This window comes from Pseudorasbora parva, chromosome 15 (assembly GCF_024679245.1).
Source record: "Pseudorasbora parva isolate DD20220531a chromosome 15, ASM2467924v1, whole genome shotgun sequence".
In the NCBI taxonomy this organism is placed as follows: domain Eukaryota; kingdom Metazoa; phylum Chordata; class Actinopteri; order Cypriniformes; family Gobionidae; genus Pseudorasbora; species Pseudorasbora parva.
The window spans coordinates 3,503,120-3,514,313 of NC_090186.1; the positions used below are offsets into that span (position 1 = coordinate 3,503,120).

The following is an 11,194-nucleotide window of genomic DNA, read 5'->3' on the forward strand; positions in this document are numbered from 1 at the left end:
TATATGGATATATCCAGTGGAAACACACACAGCATAGCTCTCTCTCACCTCTATCTGTCAGATGAGGCTCCTCAGTTTCTCCAACAGCAGATGGCAAGTCCTCGTCTTTCTTAGAAGATAATTCTGTGATCATTTCAGGTAGAGATTCAAAGGCAGTTGATACAGTTGTGTGAACATCAGCCACATCTGGTTCTGAGGTGTGGTCCTCTATAACCACATCTGGTATCTCAACAACCTCGGGTTTGGAGGTTTCCACTTCAAGCCCAAAGTCTTCAGTTGGTGAATCATAATCCTTTTCCAAAGATGTTGGAGTAACGACCGATACATCTGTTAGGACTACTTTAAAAAGATCAAGGTCTGCAGGAACAGTTGTCAAATGTGTTTCAGTTTCAACCGTCTCCATGGGCAAAGATGCGTTTTCTTTCTCTTGTCCTATAAAGACAACTTCTGTCTTAGTCTCTTCCTCTGGAAATAAAAAATGACAGGTTAGAAATTACATGTGAAGTGGAAAATTGTTAGTTTTGTGGATCAATATGATTGTCCAGCAATCTTAATTCTCCCATCCTCGAATAGATGTAGCAGAAGACTTTCACCTAAAACAGCTCCTGTCATTTCTGCACTCAGCTATCTTATCCTCCTTTAGTCTCCTTTATCCTGTCTCAAATCCACTATCAAATTTAAAATAAAGCTGCAAGCAGCAATTATCGGGGGCCAAGTGCAAAGGCATGACAAGTCGTGCTATCATGGCTAGGAGTATCAGACCAATGCCAACAGTGAGCAAATAAAAACATTAAGATTTTAGACAAAATGCCTGAAAAATCAAATATAAATCACTAGTAATTTGATTTAATGGTTTATCACTTTCCTTTTGTCTATTAACACAAAAACCATAACTTTTTGGGCACAGTGTGAAGATGATCTGATGTAAATTTGGTGAAAAACAGTCTAGGAGGAGTTCGAAAAAGTAGGTTTTTGAAGAAAATCAAAATGGCGGTTAAGAACTTTTGCGGACTATGGCAAAATTGGTATCAGTGTTCTCGGCATGACCCAAGGAATCTAAAGTTGATCCAAGTTTCATTACAGTAGGCTAATTTAATCAAAAGTTATTTTTGTAAATTTCATTATAACTTTTGACTACAAGGTGGCGCTGCCCCGAAACTGTATGAGTGCTGTCAGGGCATGGTGCCGAAGACACATACCCAAAATGGCTGATATGGGAAAATTGGGAAGACATTTTTCATATCTCCTGAACACTAGGTGGCACTGCCCCAAAACTGTGCAGGTTGCCTCAGGTCATGGCTGTCATAACACACACCAAGTTTGATCAGAATACGCTAAAGTGTTGCGGAGATATAGCCTCACGTTCATTTTGGCGGGCACATCATGAAATTTGTTTGTTACTGGATAATTCCATAACTTTTTGTTGGCATAGTCTGTAGATGATCTTGTTCAATTTCGTGAAAATCAGAGCAACGGCCAAGGGGGAGTTAAAAAAAAGTAGTTTTTTTTTAGAAAGTTCAAAATGGCGAAAAAATTTCCATGACGGAAAATGACTCGAATCGTCTTTAGCCTAGGAATCAGAGGAAAAAGGTTATTAGCACAGACGTAATTAAAACTTTGGACAGTTGGTGGCGCTAGAGGGATTGAGTTAGAGACTCTAAATTTGCTATGGTGACCGTTCAGACTGTCCTCTATAATTGTGCTGAATTTCGTAACTTTCCTGCAAGCGTTTCTATAGGCTGCCATAGACTCAAGAGCGGAAGAAGAAGAAACAGAAGAATAATAGAACGCCATTGGTTACAATAGGTGCCTTTGCACCTTCGGTGCTTGGCCACTAATTAAAGACTCTGAAAGATTCTGATCAGATCTGTGATTGGAAACTATATGGATATATCCAGTGGAAACACACACAGCATAGCTCTCTCTCACCTCTATCTGTCAGATGAGGCTCCTCAGTTTCTCCAACAGCAGATGGCAAGTCCTCGTCTTTCTTAGAAGCTGATTCTGTGATCATTTCAGGTAGAGATTCAAAGGCAGTTGATACAGTTGTGTGAACATCAGCCACATCTGGTTCTGAGGTGTGGTCCTCTATAACCACATCTGGTATCTCAACAACCTCAGGTTTGGAGGTTTCCACTTCAAGCCCAAAGTCTTCAGTTGGTGAATCATAATCCTTTTCCAAAGATGTTGGAGTAACGACCGATACATCTGTTAGGACTACTTTAAAAAGATCAAGGTCTGCAGGAACAGTTGTCAAATGTGTTTCAGTTTCAACCGTCTCCATGGGCAGAGATGCGTTTTCTTTCTCTTGTCCTATAAAGACAACTTCTGTCTTAGTCTCTTCCTCTGGAAATAAAAAATGACCGGTTAGAAATTACATGTGAAGTGGAAAATTGTTAGTTTTGTGGATCAATATGATTGTCCAGCAATCTTTAATCTCCCATCCTCGAATAGATGTAGCAGAAGACTTTCACCTAAAACAGCTCCTGTCATTTCTGCACTCAGCTATCTTATTCTCCTTTAGTCTCCTTTATCCTGTCTCAAATCCACTATCAAATTTAAAATAAAGCTGCAAGCAGCAATTATTGGGGCCATAGCTAATTTAATCAAAAGTTATTTTTGTAAATTTCATTAGACCTTTTGACCACAAGGTGGCGCTGCCCCGAAACAGTTTGAGTTTTGTCAGGGCATGGTGCCGGAGACACATACCAAGTTTCGTAACGATACGCCAATGCGTTCGTAAAATATAGCATTTAACGTCAAAATTCAAAATGGCCAATATGAAAAAATTTGGTAACCATTTTTCATATCTCCTGAACACTAGCAGGCACTGCGCTGAAACTGTGCAGATTGCCTCAGGTCATGGTTGTCATAACACACACACCAAGTTTGATCAGAATATATGCAGAGATATAGCCTCACGTTTATTTTGGTGGGCACATCATCAAATTCGTTTGTTATTTAATAATGCCATAACTTTTTGTTGACAATCTGCCAATATGATCTGGTTCAATTTAGTGAAAATCATAGCAACGGCTTAGGAGGAGTTCGAAAAAGTGTTATGTTTTTGTTCAAAATGGCGGAAAACTTTTCATGACAGGAAATGACTTGAATCGTCTTTAGCCAAGGAATCAGAGAGAAAGTTATTAGCAAAAACGTAAGTGAAATTTTGGAGAGTTAGTGACGCTAGAGGGATTAAGTTAGAGACTAAATTTGCTATGGGGACAGTTTAGACTGTCCTCTATCAGTGTGCCAAATGTCATAACTTTCCCGCAAGTAGATCAATGGGATGCCATAGACAAGAGCAGAAGAAGAAGAAGAACACCAACTGATCCAATAGGTGCCTTGGCACCTTCGATGCTTGGCCACTAATTAAAGACCCATAATCAGATCTGTTATTGAAAACTATATGGATGTTTCCAGTGTTTGAGATGATAGCCAAAACTTCAGAGGTCATTCTAAAATCTAATTGCCCAAACATTTTATTGAGAAACACACACAGCATAGCTCTCTCTCACCTCTATCTGTCAGATGAGGCTCCTCAGTTTCTCCAACAGCAGATGGCAAGTCCTCGTCTTTCTTAGAAGCTGATTCTGTGATCATTTCAGGTAGAGATTCAAAGGCAGTTGATACAGTTGTGTGAACATCAGCCACATCTGGTTCTGAGGTGTGGTCCTCTATAACCACATCTGGTATCTCAACAACCTCGGGTTTGGAGGGTTGAACTTCAAGCCCAAAGTCTTCCACATGTTCAGTTTTACCAACGTCCATACTGGGTTGAACACTGTCAACTGGTACAAAGGGCAAATTGTCACCTCCTTCAGGATGGTAATAGTCAGTGTTTTTAACAAGGTAAAGTTCTGTCACAGAAATCTCTGGTTTAATCTTAATCATCTCTACAGGAGGTTCTGTTAAACCTTCAGTAGGTTTAGGAGCCACATCAGGCTCTTCAGTTTTGATGCCTTCCTCATATTCTACAACATCAGAAGGTTTGGATCCATCAGCTTCCCTCTCAGGCTCCACCATCTCACCATCTTCTTTAAATTCTGGTAAACGAGGTGGTTCCTCCTCAGGTTGTATTTCCTCGGTTACCGGAACACCATCCTCTTGTCTCACTTTAATCTCCTCATCAGTTGTATGTTCCTCAACGTCGTCTTTTGATTCTATAATGACCTCTGTTTCTTCCTCTAAAACCTTGCCCTCTCGTTCTGGTACTTCATCCTGGTTATTTGGTTTTCCAATCCCATCTTCTTTAGGTTTTGGTACCGCAATCGTTCTCAGAGGTTCTAATGTGCTATACTCCATATATAGAGTTTCTGTCACCATAGTCACTTCTTCAGGTTGTAATACTTGATTTTCTACAACAGTATCTTCTGTTACATCCTCCGATCCTTCTGCAGTTTCTGTTGTCACAACTATTACCTTAGGTAAATCAACCTCAGATATAGCCTCTGGTTCAGCCGTCACCATTTTGGTATCTTCCTCCTTTACTACAATTCCTGTGTGAGGCTCCTCTGGAATTTCATTAGAATCTGTCACTTCAGTTATTGGATCAACTGGTTCGGTTGAAGGTTGTAGGGTGATGGTGAAGTCGGTTGTGACAGCCAACTTTGGTTGTTCAGACCCAGGATTAAGCGTTGTTGCAGTGGTGAACGAAATGGTGGTGGTGGTTACTGGATTAAACATAATGTCATCTTCTGGTATTGTGTTTAGATTGAAGTCACTATCTGGTGTAGGTTTCTCTGTAGCGCTAGGCTGTTTTGAACTCGAGGGTAATGCTGAGGTAGCCGCTGAAGATGTTGGAGCCAGATTGCTGTCTTTATCAACTTTAACAACTGGTTTGCTCTCTTCCTCACCTGGACCTTCCTCTACTGGTGGAACTTGAAAAATATCTTTAATGAGCTCACCAGTTTCCCCTTTAATAGTTTCAATCTGGTGTATGATGACTGCCTCGTTCTCAGGTTTAACTGTTGATTTTGTTGTTGTTGTGGTGCTGTCTTTGTCTAAAGTTGGCTCTACAATGGTCTCCAAAACGTTCTCATCCTCATCTGATGGAAGAGGAATTTCAATCTTGGTTTCTTTTGTTGGAAAACTGAGGTCACCATATGAATCTCGATCAGAGGACTGCAAATTAACAGGTGTACAATTATGTTGTTGCATTTAAAGATGTAATGCTAATGTTATATGTATACATATAAGAAATAGAGCACAACAGACTCGACACAAAAGGGGTAATGAACTGAGAAATCAAATATAAGACATATAAGGGGTCATCATAATATAAGAATATCCTGTAAGTTTCAGAACTGAAAATTTTCTTGTTAAAAAACAGCTTTTATTGTAACCAAGCCCAGAGAACAACTCGTTGTGGAATGATCCTGTAATAGATGGAGAAAGATCGCCTCTGCAGAAGAAGATCAACTCCTACAGACTACAAATAAGACAAATAATTGTCTCTTGTAGCTTATTGCTTAATTATATGACATTAGTCACCTCAGTTGATATGTCTTCAGAAACCTCAGGCATTCTGGTTGAGGGTTGCTCTTTGCCTGATGAGAGAAATTTTTGAATATGTGATGGATTTGTAAAGTAAAATATAATCAATCAAACAAAATATATAATTGTATATATATATATATATATATATATATATATATATATATATATATATATATATATATATATATATATATATATATAATATTAGTTCATGTACCTGTCTCAAATGTCAGTGAGTTAAGATCCAGAAGAGAGGTCTTCTTGCTCAGTGCTTTAACTATCATGTCCTTCAGATTTGGTTCTGTAGATGAATCAACTGTGCCAAGACTTTCATCAGCAATGGTAGATACAATAGTCTCAAAAACTGCTGAGTAGACTGCAGATACTCCTCCAGCCCTGGGGAGAGACAAAGCAATATGCATTCACATATATTGATGTAGCAGATGCTTTTATCCAAGCAGTAGATGGTTAAAACTAAAGGTGATGTACACGGAGATCCCCACAGCACATTATTTACATATGTAACTTTTACCCTTTAGGCTCTTCCGCCTCGCTTGCATGTAGGAAAGGATACAAAGATAAGTAAAATCAAATGCCACATGAAATATGTGTAGTGAAATATGAATAGTTAATGATAGAGATCCAAACACAAATGTAAGTGTGTAATTATTTTCACATTTGAAATACAGACCTCAGGCGAGGTCACTGCCGTTGTTAAAGAAAGTGATGATGAATTCAGAAGTGCTGTTTTTTTTTTTTTTTTTTACTTACCTAATTCTTAACAAGTGGATATCCATAAATCCAGGTAGGTCTTTAAAAACATATTGCATCTGCAACAAACGGACAAGCATGCAGTTGAACACCTTACGTTGCACTGCTGCTTGTTTCCAAACATGATTAAACATGCGACAGTTGAGTCCAACATCCCACGCTTTGTTTCTTTCGGTTAATCAAGTGCATTCTCTGGGTATTTAAAGTGCATTTTTTTCTGTTTTTGAATTTTCTGAGTGAATTTTCACACTACTTGCACTATTATTTATTTATTAATTAGGTCATATTTAATTCTATAAACTACCCAAATCAAACTAGTCAAATCAAATGTTGTTGCAATAATGTCCTGTTTAACACTGTAAAGCTGCTTTGAAACAATCATCATTGTAAAAGCGCGATATAAATAAAGTTGATTGAGTGATTGATTGATTGATATTATGTATACTGCAAAATGGCATAGAATAGTGGATAAATATCACTGATTATTTTCACACACCTGATCTTGAAGATGCTGTGACAGGTCATGATACTGAGGTGAATCGGCGTCTCTCAGTATCTCCTGATACCCATAGTCCATCAGTGTAATGCTGAACTCTATGACATGATGGACTGGCTGCTCTGGAACCACATTGTGAAGATCCAACTCCTGAAAATATAGCACAAGAACTATTATATAATTACTGCAACACAAAGTTGGGAGCATGAAATTGTCCAAATTGTCTTGGTATACTGAAGCATTAAGAGTTCCTTTCCCTGGAACTAAGGGGCCAAACCAACCCTTGAAAAACAACCCCACCCCATAATCCCCCCTCCACCAAACTTTACACTTGGCACAATGCAGTCAGCCAAAGCCCCGTTCTCCTGGAAACCACCAAACTTAGACTCGTCCGTGGGATTGTCAGACAGAGAAGCGTTATTGGTCACTCAGAGAACACCTCTAGAGTCGACAGGTATTGTACAGGTGACAACCTATCACGGTACCATGCTTGAGTTCACTGAACTCCTGAGAGCGACTTATTCTTTCACAAATGTGCGTAAAAGCGTCGGCATGCCTAGTGCTTGATTTATATACCTGTGGCCATGGAAGTGATATACACTTGAATTAAATTATTCGGAGCGGTGTCCCAATACTTTTGCCAATAAAGTGTACATGAATAGCACACATTGTAAATTTTCATCCTCTGTCTTACCTAAAGTTAAAGAAGAGCTCAAGTGTAAACCTGTAATAAAGGGGTCTTAATAAAGCAGTCAACATCAAAGATATTGCTTTGAAGTTATCGGGCCACCTTTATCATTGCAATTGGGGGGATTTGAGGGTACATTTATCAGTGTGATGAAAAGATATTAGGGCAGATAAAGAAGGGTCACAAAGTGCACATTCTGTCAAGTGCCCAAACCATCACTGGAAGAGAGCTCGTAATATCTACACTATCCAGCTCTGTGACCATAAACATAAATCTATTTGGAGTTGTAGACCAGGGGTGTCCAATCCTGCTCCTAGAGGCCTATTGTACTAACCTGCCATACTAGTGCTGCCTTACAGGTCAATTTCCTATGATTGCTAACTTCCCTCTTGGGCACTCGGAAGTACAGTACACCATTGCTTGTGTTGCATGAGCACCGGGGTCTAAAAGCAAAGCGGAACAACTCAGTATTCCTGAAAAGCTGGATTAGGTGTCCTTAATAGATGTTGGAGTTAAGCTCTGCACTACTAACACTGTAAAATTAACCCCTCATTTCCTGCAGACAGTTGTTCAAATGATGTGATGAGATATGAAGCTACACCTAATATAGCTACAGGGTGAATCCTGCACCATTTATTTTGCAAATCCGTACCACCTTATCTGTCTTAGAAGTTAAGCTTAAGCCAAGGCTTATCGACCAGTGGCCATGGCCCAAAATGACAGCAGAGCAAAGGCTGCTTATTATAAACAACCTTTTGTAAGGAAATTAAGTATGTTTATGCCTGGTTCAGACTACAAGATATTTTTGTCTGTTACGATAGTCACTGTGTCAGATTACGCGATTTTGACTCCTAAAATCTTGTCATGTCTGGACTAGAAACATGTTATGCCTGCTTCAGACTACACGATAGTAGCCCGAATTTGGCACGATCTGTTTGACGTAAGGTGTCGTAGGGATTCGTAAACGATAATGGACGTCGGGACGCAAGAATCGATCGTTTCATCTCGTAGAGTGTAATAGTATACGACAACCGAATCCGCGTCTGCAATAGTTCACGACATCATGACAAAGACTAGCATGTTAAAAAAAATTTGCGGTCCTTCACGACGGGTTCTGTCACGTGTGACGCTGACCAACCGGAGCACAGACAGTTTTCATACACAGCTTTCAAACACGGCGAAATGCATGAGAGATGATGGAGCGGCTAACTCTAGGTGGAATTAAAAAAATGGAGGAAAGGTTCGTGGAGTTGTGGCAACAGTACTCCTGCCTGTATGATGTGTCATCGACGGACTACCACAACCAAATAAGAAAAATGCTGGCGAACAATAGCGGAAGCCCTTCAGGAACCCGTTGAGTAACGTTACTGGAATGTAAGCTTAAAAGATGTTTTACAAATACGTTGTGGTGGCAAGCGTTAATTACTGGCTAATAACTAAATATTTAACATAAAAAGAACAATATTTTACCTCAAGTTCTCTTTAGAGGATTGACAGGCCATACTGTCCTCTTCCAGCAAGCCAGGAACATGTCGGGTTTTCTTTCTATTTTTGCGCTTTTCTAAACATAAAACAGCCAAAACACGCTGCTTCAGACATCGTTTGTTTACGCTCTTGTTTCTTAAAGTCGATGACATCACGCACGTCGTGACAACAAGCAATGATTGGTCGAGTAGCAACGTGTAGTCTGACATGTTTCTAGTCCAGGACACGGCAAGATTTTAGGAGTAAAAAAAATCGCATAATCTGACACAACTATCGTAACAGACAAAAATATCTTGTTGTCTGAACCAGGCAGTAGACTACACGTTGCTACTCGACCAATCATCGCTTGTCTCGACACACGTGACACACGTGACTTTCAGAAACAAGAGCGTAAACAAACAATGTCTGAAGCAGCGTGTTTTGGCTGTTTTATGTTTAGAAAAGCGCAAAAATAGAAAGAAAACCCGACAAAGGACACATTCCTGGCTTGCTGGAAGAGGACAGTATGGCCTGTCAATCCTCCAAAGAGAACTTGAGGTAAAATATTGTTCTTTTTATGTTAAATATTTAGTTATTAGCCAGTAGTAAAAGCTTGCCACCACAACATATTTGTTAAACATCTATTAAGCTTACATTCCAGTAACGTTACTCACCGGGTTGCTGAAGGGCTTCCGCTATCGTTCGCCAGCATTTTTCTTTATTATTCGGTCGTGGTAAACAAACATCGTTCAGGCAGGAGTACTGTTGCCACAGCTCCACGAACCTTTCCCTCATTTTTTAATTCCACCTAGAGTTAGCCGCACCATCATCTCTTATGCGTTTCGCCGTGTTTGAAAGCTGCGTATGAAAACTGTCTGTGCTCCAGTTGGTCAGCGTCACACGTGATGGCACCCGTCGTATAGGACGGCAAAAAAAAAAAAAATCAACATGCTAGTCTTTCTGTCGTGACGTTGTGAACTATCGCAGATGCAGATTCGGTTGTCGTATACTATTACACACTATACGAGATGAAATGATCAATTCTTGCGTCCCGACGTCCATTGTCGTTTACGAATCCCTACGACACCTTACGTCACAGATCGTGCTAATATCGTGTAGTCTGAACCAGGCATAAGACGTATGTGCTACAGACCTGTGAGCCAGTAGAGGTGTCTGTTGTAGTGCTGACAGTAGGAGATTCAGCTGTGGGAACAAATTCATCTACTGGTGCTTCAGTCAGGACTTCCACTGAACCTGAACAAAAGAAATGAGCTTAGTTCAGCTCAACAACACGACGAAAACCTCTCACTGCAGACCAGAAACAATTCAACCATACCTTCCATTTCTTGTGCTTCATCAGTTGCTGGCTCTTCAGTTATATTTCTACAAATTTAAAATGAATATGTATCATGATATTAAAATAAATCAAAATCCATAATAATTGTTATAGATGACTTGGAGCTGTTTTCAGAATATGAAATTATAGTCATGATTCTCAGTGCAGTCTCACCGTTCTACTTTTTCATTATTCATATTCAACCTCTGTAACAAAAAGGAAAATCATTACTAGACAAATTTGATTAAACATTTAATGGCCATTGGCTAAAAACACTCACCCATAGACAAATATACGCTAAAAAAAAGGTAACATAAAAATCGCTAATTTTTTATTTACTGGTGTCCTTTGTCAAAAAATTATTTGACCTAAATACTAATTAATTTATACAAACAAAGCTCATTTTTATGGGTTAAATCAGGTAGAAATGGCTCTTTAACAGGATATTTCGCTTTAAAAATGAAATTTCTGGAGCCATTGACTTCCATAGTAGGAAAAAAAAAATACTATGGAAGTCAATGGCTCCAGTTAACTGTGTGGTTACTGACATTGCACAATATCTTCCCTTGTGTTCAGCTGAAGAAAGAAACTCATACAGGTTTGAAACAACTTGAGGATGAGTAAAGGATGACACAATTTTTGTTTTAAAGTGAACTATCCCTTTAAGCAAATAATTATTTTTTAAAGTGTATTCACACACACACAAAAAAAACATTGTGTTGTCTTGTTGTATTAAAAAACATTGTGTCATTTTTGATTAGCTCACCCTGTAGACCATGTCTGTGTGTTCCTGTGAATGGCTGAAATTCATGGCGAGGTCTGAGATGCACAGGGAGTTGTGCTGGCATGTGTGGACCCATTTCTGGTATTCTGAGTTGCTGGGAATTCTGTCCAAAAAGATCCGGAAAGCCTCCCATACAGCCTCCTGGCAAACTGTAAA

The 11,194-nt window shown here is 39.4% G+C and overlaps 1 protein-coding gene across 2 annotated transcripts in view; it reads right to left on the minus strand.

Moving 5' to 3' along the window:
* Window positions 1–11,194, minus strand: part of LOC137040921 (interphotoreceptor matrix proteoglycan 2) — a 35,393-nt gene that overhangs the window by 18,002 nt on the left and 6,197 nt on the right. For both annotated transcript variants that reach the window (XM_067416744.1, XM_067416743.1), the window contains exons 3-13: window positions 11,021–11,187; window positions 10,429–10,460; window positions 10,255–10,301; window positions 10,072–10,172; window positions 6,767–6,916; window positions 6,271–6,329; window positions 5,717–5,895; window positions 5,494–5,549; window positions 3,519–5,124; window positions 1,930–2,346; window positions 49–465 (exon numbers count right to left, since the gene is read on the minus strand). In XM_067416744.1, coding sequence (XP_067272845.1) covers window positions 49–465; window positions 1,930–2,346; window positions 3,519–5,124; window positions 5,494–5,549; window positions 5,717–5,895; window positions 6,271–6,329; window positions 6,767–6,916; window positions 10,072–10,172; window positions 10,255–10,301; window positions 10,429–10,460; window positions 11,021–11,187 — 3,231 coding nt within the window. The remainder of the gene's footprint in view (window positions 1–48; window positions 466–1,929; window positions 2,347–3,518; window positions 5,125–5,493; window positions 5,550–5,716; window positions 5,896–6,270; window positions 6,330–6,766; window positions 6,917–10,071; window positions 10,173–10,254; window positions 10,302–10,428; window positions 10,461–11,020; window positions 11,188–11,194) is intronic.